Genomic DNA, 18,932 nt, shown 5'->3' with positions numbered 1-18,932 from the left:
GAGAACTATTGATAACAAAAGAAAGAATCTTTGGAAACAAATTATCTGAGGAAAATAAATTTATTTTAGTCTGACCCCAGTCCCATCCACTAACATGGAGGAGGCGGGGTTTATGACCTATACTACAGCCAGACACCAGGGGGCGATAGAGACGTTTTGGCTTCATTTTTGGGGAGCTGTTGCATCGTCCATGTTTTCTACAGTCAATGGATAAAACCAGTGAGTACAACTGCACTCCAGTAGAAAGAGATCAGACAGCAGTTATCTTTGCATTTTATCGCACAGAGAGAAAAATCCAAGGACTAATGTATGTGGATGAGTGGGGAATAGAGAAAATTGGTTCTATTATTCTTGAGTCACCTGACACAGCACGTGGTATGAATCGTGAAATCAAACTACAAATCAAGTTTGGTGTCACAGAAATGACGGCCACAGCCATAGATGTAGATTCAGGTTCCACAGTTAAAACTGAGCTCGACTTCATGGCTAAATCAAAGAGATCAATCAGAAACAACGTGTGGCAGAAGTGATTTCATGAAACATCAGGCAAACAAACAAAAGCATTGTTGTTAGAGTCACTGCTGTCCTTAAGTTATAATAGGTGCTTTAACAGTTTCTTTTCTGTATCACACAAGTAGTGAAAACATCTTTCTTCTTATGAGATCTAATGAGAACCTGTGTGCAGTTACACTGAAGTTTGTTGAAGCATTTTTGTTTTATTACCATTAGAAATGTACAGATCATTCTTACAGCCATTTAAAGCAGACACAGAAATCTCCAAGACATCAAACTACATAAATAAAACTTGTGTATAATTCAATCCACCTTGACTGGAATTTTGATTTCACTTTTTCTTCTCTTCATAAAAATGCTAAACTGTACCTTAAAGTCCAAAGACTTTGCTTATTTTAAATCCTTCAAAATGTATAATTTTAAATATTTTTATTAGCGTATGGTTCCTGTATATATGTTTAACAATCTACCCAGTGAGTCAATAATTCTTAAATAATTTAACCAAAATTACATAGAACAAAGTGTGAATAATGTTATTGAGAAGTTATTTTGAAGTATTACTTCTATTACTTTAATTTGAATGGTAATTGGGACATAAAAAGTTACATTTATCCTATCTGGGGGAAAAAAATGTTGATGTTTTTCCATCCAAAATAAGTGTCAAAATGTTTTTCCCCTTGGAAGGTACACAGTTACTGCTATCAGTGCTCATTGCTAATACCAATAATAACTAGGCCCTGTATCATAATGATCCTGCACAACACCCATTAATGCTTGTTCGACCACAATAAAGGGCTTTAATTTGTTGTTTTAAAGTCATTGTTCAATAAAATATTTTATTATTTTTTAAGTTATGAACCTGTTTCTTCCTGTAAGAAAATTAGTTGCCTTTATAACCTGTGGACTCATCACATTCCCTTGTATATGAGGTGGAGTAGGAGGGTCTTCGTCCACTTCCAGTAACAATAACAAAGTAATTTCTTGGTTAGTTTTGTAAATCACCAAAATGACCAGTCACATTGTCTAACATGACATTTGGTAGCAAATCCTTTCCAGTTTAAACCAACTACAAAACTGTCAAAACCATATTTCCCTTATTATCAGTGTCAAACTATGCTGTAAACAACAGGTTAATACAAAATTATTTAAGAATATTATCATGAAATTATTGTAAAAAAAACAAAATTGCTTTATTTTACAATCTTTATGACTCTGGAAGTGAAATTTAATAGTGGTAAAGTTACCTGTTTACCGACTGCCAGAAGCAGTTCCAGGCTTGAGATCCAGTGGAGACTGATCTCCACTCTCCTGATCTGCTGAACTGCTAACAGACACATTCATTGAGATCATCGGATGTAAATTAACAGCTGGACCTAAAAACAAATGCAAGCTCTCAACCCTTATATGTTAAATTCTTTCTTTCTTTTCAGATGTGTTCACTGCAGTGGATGCCTGGTTGTGTGTTGCTTAACTGTGGAACATGTGGCACCAGGATGTCCTACAGGAAATATGTGAATGTGACACTTTGGGCAATGTTCTGCTGGCAAACCTTGGATCCTGCCCTCCATGTGGATGTTACCACCTACCTAAGAACTGTTGCAGCAAAAATGGTTTAGGAATATGTTGAGGAGCACAACAACCAGTTTGAGATGTTGACTTGGCCTCCAAATTCCCCAGATCTTAATCTGATTGAGCACTGGTGGGATGTCCTGGACAGACAAGTCTGGTCCATGGAGGCTCACCTCACAGCTTACAGGACTTTTGCCACAGTACCTTCAGGGGTCTAGAGGAGTCCATGCCTTAACAAGACAGGGCTGTTTGGCCAGCAAAATGGGGACCAACATGGGGGTAGGCAGATGGTCATGTTATGACAATTTAGTGTATAAAAACGTACAAATTATCAAAGACTCAAAAAAAAGTCCAAACTGTCGTTTTTGTTTGTTTTTAATTGATTTTGATATAAAACACATAAACAGGAACTCTGGCACTTTATTTTATTTCATTACAATAGAAACTTAAGTTATATCAGTTTGGAAACTTATAAACATTGATTGATTAGAATAAAATTCATTACAGAACAAGTATTTCTTAGCTGATTTCTAACAGCTTTATTGTTAGTCAATGTCCAACAGAGGGCAGAGCAGCACTGTAAAACAGTGTAAAGCAAAGCGGAAACAAACGGTGAAGCATTTACTTCCAGCAGTGTCTTATCCTAGTAGCACACAATCACAAAACAACAAACAGAGACATCCCAGATTCATGAAACCTCTTGAGGACAACAACCTCACGCTCAACACTAACAAGACAAACGAGATGAGAGTGGACACGAGGAAGAACAGGAGGACTCACCAGCTACTGTTTATCTGGGGCCTTGAAGTGGAGAGGGTGAGCAGCTTTAGATACCTGGTCGTCTACATCTCTGAGGACCTCACGTGGACACTATATATTTATATATATATATATATATATATATATATATATATATATATATATGTTTGTGTACCACCGGCAGATAGCGGAGGTGGCTGATATCCAGAAATCCTACCAGTGGCTGGACAAAGCTGGACTGAAAGACAGCACAGAGGCACTAATCATGGCAGCACAGGAACAAGCTCTGAGCACAAGATTCATAGAGGCTGGGGTTTATTACACCAGGCAAGACCCCAGGTGCAGGCTGTGTAAAGATGCCCCTGAGACAGTCCAGCACATAACAGCAGGGTGCAAGATGCTAGCAGGCAAGGCATACATGGAACGCCATAACCAAGTGGCCGGCATAGTGTACAGAAACATCTGTGCCGAAAATGGCCTGGAAGTTCTGAGGTCAAAATGGGAGATGCCCCCAAGGGTGATGGAGAATGACCGAGCTAAGATCCTGTGGGACTTCCAGATACAGAAGGATGAAATGGTGATGGCTAACCAACTGGACATAGTGGTGGTAGACAAACTTAAGAAGACGGCCATAGACGTAGTGGTTCCCAATGACAGCAACATCAGAATGAAGGAACACGAGATGCTCGGAAATACCAAGGGCTCAGAGAAGAGCTATAGAAAATGTGGAGGGTGAAGGTAACGGTGGTCCCAGTGGTTATCAGAGCACTAGGTGCAGTGACTCCCAAGCTAGGCGAGTGGCTCCAGCAGATCCCGGGAACTACATTGGAGATTAGGGCTGCACGATTTTGCATAAAATGAGAATCACGATTTTTTTGCTTAGAATTGAGATCACGATTCTCTCACGATTTTCTTTTCCAATATAAATATTTATTGCACTTATTAACTGCACATCAACTTCGTAGCAGTTGAAACTGAACATAAAAACAATAAATAAACATAAAAACAATAAATGCCTCACATTTTGTGGTTGCTGCAAAATGTTGTACTGCTTGAAATTCCGTCTCCACCGTTGCTCGACACTGCGTGTATAGAGCAGGTAGTGCAACAATAGAAAAATAGTTGCGGGACGGCACTGTGTAGCGTTTGTCTAGGGTGTTGATCATTTTCCTAAATCCCTCGTTTTGCACAGTGTTGCTATATCTTTGGTCAGGTGATAAGTAATAGCCTCCGTAATTTCTTTGTGCCTGCGGGAGTTCGACGTGTATAGGGAAGCGCTGTATAAGGTTCCCGTTATTGATGTTTGGGTGGTTGACCGGCACAAATTTTCTCCTGTTACTTTCTCGTCATCCCTGACGTGTTCTCCGTTGTTTTATCCCTGCCAATTTGAGCATCACGGCACAGCTTCTGTATCACGTGGTATAAGGCTCCGCCCTTGTCATTTGTTGAGCAGGAAGAGTGAGCGCTTGTTTTCATGCAGATTACGTCCCAGATCAAAATGCGGTACAATCGTCGTCGTCTTTTTTTTTTCTTTTTTTTTTTTTAATCGTTGTCATTTGGAAATGAGATCGCACATAAGTATGAATCGAGATCGCGATTTTCTAACGATTAATCGTGCAGCCCTATTGGAGATGTATGTATAAACATGTATATAATCATATGGAGCAGAGCAGTAGAATAATTCTTCACATGAGTTTTTACACATAAAATGTACAGAGGTATGTCCAAAGGGTAGGACGTGGAGTTTTTATATTATATTTATTAAAAAAAAAAAAAAAAGAAGGTTATATTCAACTTTCTAGTCACGTGTTCCTGTGTCTGTTTTACTGCAGGGTTTAAACAAGAGGATATAAAAGTCAGTGCCATGTCAGTCATGCATTTATAAAGTAGTAACTGACCCTGCAGAGAGCGTGCTGCAGCTTTCAGTCTGAAAACTCTACACTGTTAGAAATGAAGCATCACTGACAACCAGTCATTATAAATACACACTGAGCTCTGATATTTCTATTTGTGCAGATGTCAGTGGTCTGATGTTGGCCTGTTGACATGATTTTAAATAAAATTTTATTTATATAGCCTTCAAATCACAACACTGGTTGCCTCAAGGTGTTTTATATTGTAAGGTAAAGATCCAACAATAGTACAGAGAAAACCTCAACAATCACATGACCCCCCTATGAGCAAGTGCTTTGGTGACCTGAAAAACACACAGTGACAAACTGAACCACTGAGGGGTTAAAAACACTCGATCACTTTTATCCTCAAGCTGTTCTTTAAACATGAACAAATTTGATATAAAAAAAAGCCACAAATAAGGTTTTACATCAGTTATCCTGTCTGCAGAACACGTGATGTTAACATCCATTAAAAAGTGGTTTCAGATTGACGGTACTGATGTTCTTGAACTAAAATCTGTATCAAAGAAACTCAAATTAACTTGAAATCAAAGCTCTACAGCTCCTAGCGAGCTTGTGTGAGAGGAAACAGGCTATGGGACTTTCACTTTCACCTCTATAAATGTCATCTTTTTCAGAGTCGCTGTTTTTCCACAGAGAACAGAAACAGAAAGTATCTGCAGAATCTTTTTCTACTCAAAACAAACTCATGATTCAAGCTTTAAGAATCTAAAGAACGTCTCACTGCCTAAAGACAGATTCTGAATGTTAAAAATGTGGATAACGTTGTTTTTAGTTCATGTATTTGTTTATTCACTTATTTACTTTTGTATTGATTGATTGATTGACTTTTGTTTATTAGCCCTGGTAAAACCATCATGTGATCAAAGTAAACTTGCTGAATAATGACTTTAAAAATGTCCTAAAAACACAGAGCAGAAGTCACTCAGCAGGATTAGAGGAAGCCAAAGCTGGACCTTATAGAGCAGTTTGCAGCTCATTAATTTAATAAGAATGTTTCAGATTTCAAGTATGGAGGTCAAGCAGTGAACCAGACTGAGTCACATTTGAATATTCTTGTTTAATTTAGTGGATCACAGCCTCTGTAGGTGAACTGTTTCCTCAGGAGATCCTCAATAACTGATAACTCGATAACTGAGCTCAGTACTCACAAACAAAGCCAAACTCTTTGCGTTTTTGTGGAACCACTAATAAAATGTTAAATATGTCATTTCTGTAAATGTAAGGTTTTCCTACTTGATAAAACTCTATTTTTGTTAGTTTCTTTATTTTTAATTTGCAGTTGGTAAATGTTTTCTCTGACTGAGATCTGTCTTATTTGTCTTCACTGAGTCTTCATCAAAGATGTTTTGAACAAGGCCCCATATATTTCTGCATAAATTGTATGTTTATGTACAAAACTCAACTCCATAAGTCAGCTTCAGTTTATTTCAGTGGACCACAGACTCTGAGATAAGAGCATTTCATACGTTTGACTCTGACTGACTAAATTAACTCACTTGCTCATGAGCTCAGTTATTGCTAACTACTGCGAGGAACCCTGTGATTATTATTATTAATATTATTATTATTGTTATCAGGATGGGTGTGTACTGATGGAAAATGTAAAGAGGAACACAAAACATTCATCATCTCTGAAACACACAAACACAGTAAAAATATCCCCTTGTTCGACAGTTGAACAGCTTATTAGTGAATTTGTTTCTCAGAAGCATCTGAAGGTGACGTCACATGATTTGGATTTGCATCTGAATCGGTTCAATCTTTTAAATTGCCTTGAAAACCAATTTAGCCTTCCCTATAGTGTCTGTTTCTTGCAAATGTTCTTTTATGTAGTTTTAATCATTTTATTTTATTACTTAATAATCTCTTAGTCGAGTTGTGTTTGTATTTTCTTTTACATATTTTCACTGCGCTGCGGCTAATTAGTGCTCTCCACCTGTTGGTGTATTTATTCCCTGTTAATGTTTTTTTTTTCTCTCTAAATTATTGGATTACTGTAAAGCACTTTGGTGTACCACTGGTTTTAAATGTGCTATACAATTAAGTTGTTGTTGTTGTTAAAAAGAATACTTATGGGGTAAATGGAATTAAATCCACGGAAAAAAATAAACTGCGCTGTGAAATGGTCACAGGGGACACACTCGTCGGCGGAAGGACAAATAGATCCCATATCAGGTATTCCTTAAACTAGATCGTCTTGTTTGTGTATTTACTGACGTCGGTGTCATTTCATTTTAATGAAGCACAGGTGTATTTCAACTCGGGAAATATCCAAGCTTCTACTGGATAAGAGAACAAGGTAAAACTTTTAAGGCGGATGTTTCTGTATCAATCCGCAGCAGAATATAAATAAGCGCGGACTATTGACGGTCACATATCGAGGATAACATTGTATCGCAATGGATCTCTTCAACAGTTGCTTTTTAATTTTAGTGAAAATGTTGTGGAACTTTTCCTCGTTCTTTACAGGTAAGGTGGAATCACAGAGTGTCAACAGTGAGTTCTGTGAAACTTTTTGTGTTGTGACTAAGTCCACTCCTGAGTAAAGAGACTGTGTGGATGCTGTGGCAGCTTTATGTGTCCTAAAAGAGGCTCCTTTATTTCTCTTTTTGTTTCTTAATAACCAGAAAGGAGAGCAGGGTTGTGTAAAGACTTTTCGCGTGACGTGAAAAGATTTGCAGGATAATTACGCCTTTTTGGTTTTCTGCTGGTTAAAAATCGACTAGAAGCGTTATGTTTCACTGCTCTGTGTTATTTCCTTTTTCAGACCAGAATATCATAGCAGAGCCTGGAGGGAGTACCGGTCTGTCATGTCAAGCTCCAAATAACAACTTCTTATCTGTGAAGTGGATCAGAGCTGATCTGGGAGAGAAATATGTCTTTTTGTACCGGGATGTGGATGTTGATACCAACAATCAATTGAGCTTGGATGGAAACTTTGATCCAACCAACCAGCATCCATCCTTTCAGAACCGGGTGGATCTGCAAGACAGACAGATGAAGGATGGAGACGTGTCTTTGATTCTGAACAATGTGACGATTAATGACACTGGAACATATGAGTGTCTTGTCTTCATGAATGAAACATGGAAGCCCATCAACAACATCACACTGAGTGTTGTTGATCCTCCAGGTGAGTGAGTAGAGTTGAGTGTGTGTGTGATCAGAGGTGAAGCTGCTTCCTGGTTGTTGATGTTTGTTTCTAAAGATGTTGTTGATGAGACTTTGTAGAAAGCAGCTGGTCTGAGTGATGTGATCAGAGTGCAGTAGATAATGTCTGACAGCAGTTTGAAGAGGAAATGGATTCTGTTCTGTTCTTCACTCATCACCTACCTGACAGCTGACACCTCACACCTGTTTCTCACCTGCAGGTCAGACAGGAGGAGCTGTTGGGCTGATCGTTGGTCTGAGTGTTTCTGCTGTGTTAATTTGTATTTTGATATTTGGATGGAAAATCCCATCTGGTCCCATCTTAAAAATATTATCTACATTAAATACATATAGATACAAAGCAAACACTTCTAAAGATCTCACTCAGCCGAGTGACAAGGATTTTGACACTGAAACACAACCTTTTGTGTCTTCTCTCACTGCTCCACTAGGTAATAGTGGAGGTAATCAGTCAGTAGTTTAATGGTTATGTTTAAGTTTATTCATAACAACTTATAACATTGACATAAACTATAAAAACCCCACCCCCATCTAACTCTTTTCCCCTACTTTCACCCCCCCCCCCTCCTTGAATTGCCACCTTATCGTGGTGGAGGGGTTTGTGAGCTCAGACGATCCTGGGAGCTGAGTTGTCTGGAGCGTTCAGCTCCTGGTAGGGTCTCCCATGACAAACAGGTCCCAGGTGATGAGCCAGACTAAGAGCAATTCATGTGCACTGCAGCATTGATCAGTATTTGCACACTGTAAATGCTTCATTTGTTCTTTTATTAAGAGAAATGTGCAGAAAGCATTATAGTGCTTGTTCAACTTTTTTAATAAAAACATTTAAAATAAAAGATGTGTTTGTTGTTCTTTTTCAGCACTATTTCAGGATTAAACATTCCAGACTTTTTATTGTCATCATACAAGCGTAACAGCATTCAGGCAATACTTCCTCACATGGTGCATAACAAAACCCTAACATTTACTGACATGGATATAAATACAATATGTAAACATAGTAACATAAGAACTAGTGTATATATATACTTTATACACGTGAGTATTGTAATTATATGGGGCTGAGCAGTAGAATAATTCTTTACATGAGTTTTTATATATTAAATAGACTTTTTTGTATTAAATTAAAAAAAGATTATATTCAACATTTTAGTCACATGTTTCTGTATCTGTTTTACTGCAGGATGTAAACAAGAGTGGATATAAAGGTCAGTGCCATGTTAGTGAAGTACTTATAAAGTAGTAACTGACCCTGCATATCCAGAGAGCGTGCTGCAGCTTTCAGTCTGAAAACTCTACACTGTTAGAAAGGACTTGATCTTTTTATGTTCTCTGAGGTTCACATAGCAAGGTGTCCCTAAAATGTGGCCAATGAGTCTGTGCACTTTGTAAAAAGTTACACAGTAATAAGAGTAATAAGAGCCAAAGGTGGCAGCAGAGGGGCTTCAGTTTGCTCAACCCATGGTTTTCATTTGACTTGAGTCTGTCCCCAACTTGGTTGCCTTCAACAGGCCTCATGTCCCATCAGTGATATATTCGTATACTGTATAGTAAAATATGAATCTCTTTGTTACTTTACTGGTACTATATATAACTGCTGATATTTACTGACCTAGTAAGAGAGAGGCAGCAGGAGCAGGTCTACATTTTACTGCTTTTAAGACCTGAGCCCCACAGATCATACAACAAGTGAGAAGTGAGAAGACAAGTGAAAAGTGCTGATAGTCCTTGACTTATCAGTGTTTTTGTTTTTAGAAAAATGAATGAAAGTGAAATAATTTCAACATATTTTAGGAGCTTGTTAAGTTCTATACTTACCATACAACTAAGTGTCCTCTTAAGCTGGTTATACACATGCATAGAACAAGAAATATTATCATTACAACAATCAAAGCAGCTCTGATCGCATCCAGACTCTCTGATACACACAGAGATAAGCATGAAAGTTGTATTGATCACAGTTTTTACTCATCTCTTCTTATAGAGGAGGAAGAGTCCAAAGACAGATGAACATAAACTTGATGGTAGCTTTATGTGATTTCACCTGGAGCCATTTCTGATAAACCACCTCCAGAAGCTTCCAGATAAACTGCATTTTGTATGACTGAAACACAGATGCCTTTCATACTAAGCCATCAGGATAGATGTCTGTTAAGAGCAGTGCACAAGTCACCAATAACCTATTTGAATAACCAATGAAATCCCCTGGACTCTTTTATTCTTTTGGGGATCTTTTTTTGTGTGTTTTCAGTTTAACTTGGCACAGAGTCATGAAGCAGTGGGGGAACAAAACAGAGCCAAGTTCCGTCTAAAGCATTGGCTTCAAATTAAATTAAATACTTAAAAGCCAGTGATTTTTCTTGATCTGTGTGAGGATTTACGTGAGAGAGACTGAAAGTTTCCCCACTCTGATACACTTGGGTCAGTGCATGTTCATGGTCAGTACATGAAGAAGAAAACAGACTTCAGTCTTCTTGTCTGTGTCTGCAGAGCCCATCTTTAAAAACAGCTGCTGTAAACCTTCACAGCTCTCAGAAAGTGAGACGTGTTTTCTTGTGGATATTTGTTCACAGTGATTTATGGTTAAAAGAAGCTGCACACAAAAAACCCAGTGTAGAGACAAGAGGGAAGCAGCATAAGTAGAGACTTATATCTAAATAGTTGAAGTTAATTGAATTGATCAGACTCAACAGTGTATTTTACAAACCCCTGAACGTGTGACTTCTTATCAGGTAGCAGCTGATTGCATTCCAGTCAAGTTCAGATGTGTTTACTGTGTGTGTCAAGACGGATTTTGTTTGTGGCTCTTTACTTGTCATCACCTTCACACATTCCTCCTGTCAGTCAATACTCTGGGTTTAATAAATATGCTTAAAGAGCAGAATAACTGTTAGAAATCCAAAAACAAATGTCTGTCCTGTTTATAGGAACAGCTCATAGTGTTTATAACTGACCTACAGAGTCAACTTTATAACTTGTTCACTTTTTCTGTGTATTTAACAGAGTAAAACCTGCAGCAAAACCTATGATAATCCATCTGAGTAATGCACAATGAGTTATATTTCATTAAAATATCCTTTTTATGGATTAAAATCGGAGAATAAATGTTAGAAACTTTCCATGTGACCAACAGTTGCTGCAGGCTGTGGGTGGAGCCCAACCCCCCACCTCTCTCATTTCTTGTAAAACAAAACTTACTGCTTAACTTTCCTTTTCTCTGTGAGGTTTTTTTTTCATACACTTAGTGACTTATAAAAAAACTATGAAATCCCATGAACTGCAAAAAGCTCCAGTAGCTCAGTTGTTGCAAGATCCTGAGTCTGTTGACCCAGCATTTTGAGTTTTAGATTATTTTAGTGTTTTTGATTTATATTTAAGTCCTGTGTTTAAGTTTCCCTCACCCTTTGGGTATTTCATATTTGCGTGCCTTAAATGATCAAGTCCATGTTGTCATATCTGCAGCCAATCCTGTTTTATTGTCAAAGTCCCTGTCCTGTGTGCAGTGTGTCTAGTTTTGCTTCCCCTTGTCTTGTCAGGTCTGATTTGTGTTCCCACCTGTTCCCCATCCTCCCGTTATCTTGCTGTGTACTTATGTCCTCTGTCTTCCTTTGTTCAATGTCATGTTGTCTGTTGTTTCTCCGACAATGTGTCCATCCCTACATGTTGCCAGGATTTTCCATGTTCAGGTTTTTTTTTTATCACACTTAGGGTTTTGTTCTTTCTGTTTTGGGTCTCCCAGTTTAGTTCTAGTTAGTTTCTTTCCATTCTGCATTTGCCTTTTGTTTTTGTATCTTTTTCATCAGCCTTATTAAACAGCTCACCTTTTGTTAATATCAAGTTTTGTTCCGAGTTCCTTTGTGTTCGCATTTTGGGTCCACAAATTCATACAGTCTGCTTCAGCACACTGCAATGGCAACTTTATAACTTGTGCATTTTTTTCTGTGTATTTAACAGAGTAAAACCTGCAGCAAAGCTTAATCCATCTGAGTAATGCACCATGAGTTATATGTCATTAACATGTTTTTATGGATTAAAATCAGAGAATAAATGTTGGAAACTTTCCATGTGACCAACAGTTGCTGCAGGCTGTGGGTGGAGCCCAACCCTCCACCTCTCTCATTTCTTGTAAAACAAAACTTACTGCTTAACTTTCGTTTTCTCTATGAGATTTTTTTTCATACTCATAGTGATTTATAAAAAAAACTATGAAATCCCATAAACTGCAAAAAAGCTCCAGTAGAATTTTGTTGTTGTTGTTCTCAGGTAATTTTGGCACTTAAGCTCCACACAACACAAAGAAGAGACTCTAAATATGACATGAGAACAAACTTTCCATCAAATTTGAAATTCAAATCTTTCATGTTTTACTTAGATGTGTGATACAGGTTTGCCTGATCTGACTCCTCTACTCCCAATTTTTAGTGTCTGATTAGCCATAGTCAAAATGTTTATTTGACTTATGTGCATTTAACTTTGAAAGCAGAATAAACACTTGTGTTTTCTATTCAGTTGCACTTATATACAACAGTTTTCTCTTCAGTTTTTGATGCTATTTAATCTTTGCTGGTTAAAAGTTAAGATAATCTCTAATATAACAACACCCAACCTGTGGACAGTGTGGACTGTGTTACCAAATCACCCTTCACTTGGGCCATTTTATTTTATTCAGTTCATTCTCCTTGTTAAACCATGTTTAACTGAGTTCTCCTGTGAGTTTAACAAACTGTAGACTGTTTAAAACATATCAACATAGTATCAAGCTCTGCTGTAAGATACATTATGACTGCAGCATTCGTTCACATGATGATGTGTCACTCATTAGTCATGCTGACTGTCTGTTCTGATGGTGAGATGGTTTCTTATTGCCTCTCCTTTCATGACGCCTCTGCTCTGATTAAGTCACTTTTTTGCAGAAACATTCCTGAGAATAATTAAATATTTAATCTTTAGCTGTGTTGAATTTGTTACTTATGTGGTTGCAGTTTGTGACTCTGAGCTATAGGAAAACAGCAGACTGACATGTGAGAGCCACTGGCTTCAAAACATGCTCCAAAACCCTGGGGAGTCCCTTATATGGTAACCAAAGCAACTCATAGCCAGAGTGGTGTGTGTGTGTGTGTGTGTGTGTGTGTGTGTGTGTGTGTGTGACGTAAGCATGTGCAGAGTGGATGTTGAGCACATAATCATTAGTGAGAAAAACCACACCATGAAGCTAACATCTTACTGAAACATTGTATGCTCATGACAAACATCTACTTTTACTATGTTCTGTGCATACCTATACACCCCAGCTGTGGGTTCCTGTTTCTCTACATTCCACAGGGCCTCATCTCTCAAGGGTTTTTTCTATCTACCTCTCACAAGGACAACTCATCACCTTTGTCTTATGATGTTAAGCATGCTGTTGATCTTCCACCTGGTCTGTTTCCACCTGCTCCCTCTGTGGTCTGAGCCCCTCAGTCTGTGTTTAGGGTGTGAGCTTCAGTTTATCATTCTGACAGAGTATAACACACTCACATCCCACTAAGTAGCATCCTCTAATCCCAATTATACACAGTTCATATTAAAAGCATGGCTGAAAAACTCTTCTAAGACATAAATCCCACTTAATTTGTTTTGTGTCTTTTTGTCCGTGGTGTTTTCTGCACCTCGTTGTGGTGAGCCAAGAGGGATGAATGACACTTGAGTGGACAGAGGTGTACATGTGATAGCTCTGCATAACGACTACTTTGCAACAAATTAGGCGTCTACAGAACAGTGAATCTCTGTTGGCTGATTTCTCACAAACACATTCCAACATAGGTCTCACATTAGTAATTAGCAGTGATGAGAAACAACTTCAACTCCTGACATTTATTTTGTTTGCTTTTGTTTTCTTTGGAGGGGGTGCTTCTTCTTCTACACCAAATTAGATACCTTCTTACTCAAATTTTGCACTTTACTAATTCATGGTCTCTCCTTATTGGACTATTTCTTATCTTCAGAGTTGCTTAAAATAATGTTTAACAGGCAAATAGAGTAGTTCTAAGTTATGCTAATGTACATAAACAAAGTTATACAACAAGACTTTTCTCATGAGCTGTGGTCAGTGATTGGGGATGATGACAGATAAAACAAAAACACGCACAGACAGTCACTATGGCTGAGTGCTTTCTCAGAGCGAGTTCCACCCTACAGATGAGAGACAGATGACAGACATTAGAGACATTGTGTGCTGCTCACTGGTTTGTTTGTTTTGTTTTGTTTTTTGGTATGAGTGAAATAAAACTATGTCCTTTATGGAAGTAAAAAGGTTCCTGTTTAAGTCTCAAATTACACATGTTTCTCTTGACTGTCAGCTGTAAACCTCTTCTGTACTTATTTTGGATTGTTTTTGATGATTAAATAATCACAATAAACTACAACAGTTGAAAGTATTAACAGAAGTGTAAGAGTGAAATCAACAGATCAAGGTTATTTTATTTTATTTTTTCAGAACACTGCCACAGTATTACTTTCAAATACATTACTGTCAGTTTAGGGGAAAAAAATAAATTGTGGCAGGGGAGTGGTCTCAATAGATTGAATGCTTACAATCTAGCAGTATTTGAATCATTTACTTAATGAAAGAAGTAATTAAACCTACTTAAACTTACTTCTTTTTGACTTTCTCAGGTCACCTGAAGTAAAAGTACTCATGGGGATCTATGAATGAATGAAGATGAATGAAACACTTTGGATTTACAATTGAAAATCAGCTGAGATGCCAAAGATGATCGTATTTATCTTCTGGACTAGTTAATAAGAGTAGACCCACATAATCAGACTCCAGTGTCACCTTGTTAAAGAGCAATGTGTAACACAACACTCATCATTTGATTCTTCATGAAACCCTTTTTATCTCATGATTTTATTTTAATTTTTTTTATGGGCTTTTTGTTTTGAAAGACTTAAAAACATGACGGAAGAGACTCTTGAACTTGATGATCAATGACTTTATCTGGACAACAGATTTCTGAATAAAACAGGCTCTTCAGCTCTGAATGCTTTTGATTCTAACGTTTATTCTGCCCTTTCACTATTTAATAAACCCAGAGAGTTGACTGACAGGGCCCAGACCCTGGACAGGTCACCAGTGTGATGCAGGACCAACAGACCATTAGCACCTACAGCCAATTAAGAATCACTGGTTAACCTAACATGTCTGTCTTTGGACTTTGGGAAGAAACTTTGTTGCCAGAGACAGTCCACAGAGGCACAGGGAGAACACACTGAATGGCTGGGTAAATTCAAAGGCTGGCAGCAGTTTCACTTCATTTAAAACATCTTAAATTATATTGATATTTTATTAGTGACAATATTAGAAAAAAAATGCACCAAGTACATCAAAATTACAGCATTAACTCCTTGAAACATTATATACATATTATATTCTAGAAAGTGCCCTTTTCTTGGATGTTTTTCCACTTTTAAATAGTTGAATGTGAGTTCCCATTCAGGTGCTCCATGGAGACACATCCAGGAACTATTTTCCAAATAACTGCATGGTGTGTCCGTTTTTCAGTGGTTGAATACTTTTAATTAGTTTTCCCAGTAATACACACCCTGTTCTCACATTACATAAAATAAAGCAATCATGAACCCTGCACTAAAGAAAGACAAAAAAAGAGACACAGAGCAATAAAGTGATGAATTTCACATCATTTAGTTTTTATTCTTTTTCTGTGTTGAGGTTTCAAGAAAAGCAGTAATGACTGATCATTCAGACATTTTAAACAAGTAAGGAAAGAGTGACATTAAAAGTTCAGACAGGCAGTCACTCATTCATTCTTTTATTTTCATATTAATGTTTTTAAATCAGGCTGCATTGCTGACTGTCATGTTCAGATGCAAATTTAATGTGTTTGTATATTTGTAGATATTCACCTTACAGGGAGACTGCTCTCTCTCTCTTTTATAAAACTAAACTTACCTCTTTGTTATATTTGGAGTTGTTTTCAATAATAATATTAATAATTACTTATTAATAAATAAGCTGCCAGTGAAATCAACACACAGAGTCCTGAAACAATAAGCAAACAGAAAGTTGGAGCTCGAGGAACATTTGAATGATTTATAAAACTTTACTGCTCCACCGACACATTTTGGCTTGTGGCCTTCATCAGGATCATCATCACTGTCATTAGATCTTATGCTTGTCTCCATGGAAGAAGCTGAAGTGTTGCCAGAAACTTCTGATCTGTTTCTGCAAGACACAAAACAGAGCCAACATGAGAGCAGAAACTTTGTTTCCACATTTCAAATTCAAAGCCAGAATTATTCAGGAGCTGAGGAGCAGGTTTCATTCTGTCTGAATAGTTACTCATGTTATTTAACACAATTCACTTTGTTTTCCAGCAGATTTTTTTTTAAAATGACAGCTGTTAAAGAGGAAAACCAACATAAAATCTGATATGAGATATCGACTGATAAGGTGTAGCTCATGCTTGTTACACCTAAACCTTTTTAAAAAAAAAAAAAATGAACATTTATGTAACCAAACAAAAACAAGCAAAGAAAAGAATAAATTAAAACCATTAAATTGACAGAATAAAGTTTCATAAAGAAACATAATTCAGTTTTACTTTTGTTTAAAAACTACTCATTTTTAATTTGCGTCATCAACTTCGTAATGAAAAAAGTGCCTCACGATCATTCAACAGGTTTAAACGTTTTTCCTGATCTGAGTGTTCAAAGATCCGATCCTGTGTCTTTGATTTCAAGCAACCTCTGAAAAAAGTCGAGAAAGAGATCATTTTGTGCTTGGACGTTGTGCAAGTTTGGGTTTGTGGGTGGAGACAAACTACGTCACTCCCCAAATAAATAAACCCTAACACCTAGCACTGAGTTAGTATGGTAACAAACTTTGCTGCTCATCGGTTTTGTTTGCGCTCAACAAAAATGACCAAAGTGATTCTCTTCTGGTCTGTCATGTGGCTCTGTGTCGGGGTTTCGGCTAAAGGTGAGGTCAACATCGTATTAATGACAAGAGTGTATTTACATTTATTTTTAATAGTCAAAAACAGCTTTGACATTTTAAAAAATACAAATGGCACAGGATAACTGTGCTAATAATTATTATCTCAGAAAAGGAACATTAAATGACATTACACAGTTATTCCACCTTAAAAACAATCCTTTTATTTGGCTTTATTCAAGTTATAAATTTAGCCACAAAAAGGCGGAATCTGTGTCCACAGACACACAAAAAAGAAAAAGAAATTAATGTCTAGAAAAAACAAAAAAAGAGAAGCAGAAAGAAAAAAAATGTTGAATTCGTGTTTATGTCTCTAAAGTGAGCCACAAAAGCCCAATATGATTTACATCACACTAAAACTGACAAAAACAAAACTGATTAAAGAATATCATGTTTCCTTTTATTGGACTTTATTCCATTTAGCTTGAACTATCAGGCACTTCTTACAAACTGTGTCATCTACAAACTAGTCTCGATGAAACTAGGTGTGCCTGTCAAATGTTCTTGGACTTGGAATTATAAAACAGCTGAAGCTGAGTTGACATTCGGGCACGCCTTACAAACTGAGTCATGAGTGCGTGGTTGCGTGCCACGGTTTATCAGTGTTTGAATGCTTCTTGTTGCCCTTCCCAGCAACACACGCCCTGTTCTCACATTCTTTCTGTAACTAAACTTTTTGAGATTATGAAATGCAACACAAAAGAAGCCTCACAACGCTGTGTCCACAAACACAAAAAAGTGAGAACGTTTCCAGAAATATAGAAAATCAAAGTTCTCTGACCAGAAACAAGAAGAAAAAAAAACCCAACAAAAAGCAAAATCCTGTTTATGTTCCCGGTGTGAGCCCACAAACGGCCCAGTATGTCTAAAATAATGTTGAAAATCGTTCCTAAATAAAATGGCAAACAAAGAGAACCGAGCAAACTCTGTGTGGAAACAGTTTGAAAGGAAACTAAATAAAAATCAGTTTAAAAACAAGTGCGTGTAAGAGGCTCACAAACAGTCAAGAGAATATGTGTATGAAGAGTCTCTTACCGTCACAAAGTGTAGCAAAACTTCCTTCTGTCCACACCGGAGACGAGAAAAACACAGTGGAAGACAACTATCTGCTCAGTATTCAGCCTTCGAAGAACACACCCGGAGAAATGTTCGTCACTTTTATCTATTTCTGAAACCGATATCATGATAAACGTTGCACAGCTTCGGAGGCGGCACCGCGCCTGATTTGCTCGCTGCCTCCTCATGGGCGTGCTTTATGTCCGTAAGGCGAGCTCGACACTCTTTCACACACCAACATTTGAGCAACATAGTGAAAAGGGAAGGAAAACAGCTCTACAGCAGAGCCTGTTCAAACCTGATTTATCTCTTACAGACATCGACTACAAAGCAGGAAAAAAATGAAGAATGAATGAAGAAAAATGAAAAAATGATAGGGAATCTTGAAATTGTGGGGAGGGTGGGTATGTAAGGGAGAGTGGTGACAGTCGACCTCAACTGTTAATTAAAATATGTCAGGAGATTTATTCTAAAACACTTCTTCAGTTGAGAATCAGAGAGGAGAAACACACACTGCAGTTAGTTACTTGCAAGCAAGGACAGCCACAGAACTCGCACAGAAGTGCGGGCTCTGAGACTCGCGCCGTGCCACTGCCCTGTTCTTTATTTATACATCAGTGGGTGTTTGTTCTTTACATTGGAATGTGGATGTTTAGGTGTGTGTATGTGTGTGTATGTGAACCCATAAAATGACTTCCTAAACCTGCTGGCCTGGAAGTCCAGCAGTTCATCTAAACAAAATGCACTTAGAGTAAAACAGATATAGATACGTTTATCCTATCATAAAACAATAAAAGAAGGTACGACCTCTCCCATGCTCCCAGGATGTGGGTGTGAATACCAGAACACTCTGGAATCACACAAGCTTCCTAGGATGAGACATTCTTTCAGGATACTATCAACTACATACTTCTAAACACAAATGATTACATGCAGCATTCTACCATATG

At 37.6% G+C, this 18,932-nt stretch overlaps 2 protein-coding genes and 1 long non-coding RNA gene across 4 annotated transcripts in view; 2 read left to right on the top strand and 1 right to left on the bottom strand.

Annotated features, from left to right (window-relative positions):
• Window positions 1–2,300, top strand: part of LOC100699164 (heat shock 70 kDa protein 12A) — a 39,301-nt gene extending 37,001 nt beyond the window's left edge. The window contains exon 5 of the mRNA XM_019351092.2: window positions 2,191–2,300. Coding sequence (XP_019206637.2) covers window positions 2,191–2,300 — 110 coding nt within the window. The remainder of the gene's footprint in view (window positions 1–2,190) is intronic.
• A 4,847-nt stretch (window positions 2,301–7,147) lies between these two features.
• Window positions 7,148–15,569, top strand: LOC109200039 (uncharacterized). 2 transcript variants are annotated; one of them, XM_025902980.1, is made up of 3 exons: window positions 7,148–7,229; window positions 7,528–7,893; window positions 14,586–15,569. In XM_025902980.1, the coding sequence occupies exons 1-3, from the start codon at window positions 7,160–7,162 to the stop codon at window positions 14,597–14,599; spliced, it is 450 nt and encodes a 149-aa protein (XP_025758765.1). In that variant the 5' UTR covers window positions 7,148–7,159; the 3' UTR covers window positions 14,600–15,569. The 2 variants fall into 2 exon arrangements, with proteins under 2 accessions (XP_025758765.1, XP_019210971.1); XM_019355426.2 differs by lacking the exon at window positions 14,586–15,569 and adding an exon at window positions 8,132–8,640.
• A 33-nt stretch (window positions 15,570–15,602) lies between these two features.
• Window positions 15,603–18,114, bottom strand: LOC102082652 (uncharacterized). Its single transcript, XR_267534.3, has 2 exons — window positions 17,962–18,114; window positions 15,603–16,155 (listed from the first exon to the last, which is right to left on the bottom strand). It is a non-coding gene; the product is annotated as an uncharacterized LOC102082652 (long non-coding RNA).
• Between the last annotated feature and the right edge of the window lie 818 nt (window positions 18,115–18,932).

Source organism: Oreochromis niloticus, linkage group LG3 (assembly GCF_001858045.2).
Source record: "Oreochromis niloticus isolate F11D_XX linkage group LG3, O_niloticus_UMD_NMBU, whole genome shotgun sequence".
NCBI classification, from domain to species: Eukaryota; Metazoa; Chordata; class Actinopteri; order Cichliformes; family Cichlidae; genus Oreochromis; species Oreochromis niloticus.
Note: the sequence above shows the minus strand (reverse complement) of the source record. Positions and strands in the feature narration are given on the sequence as shown.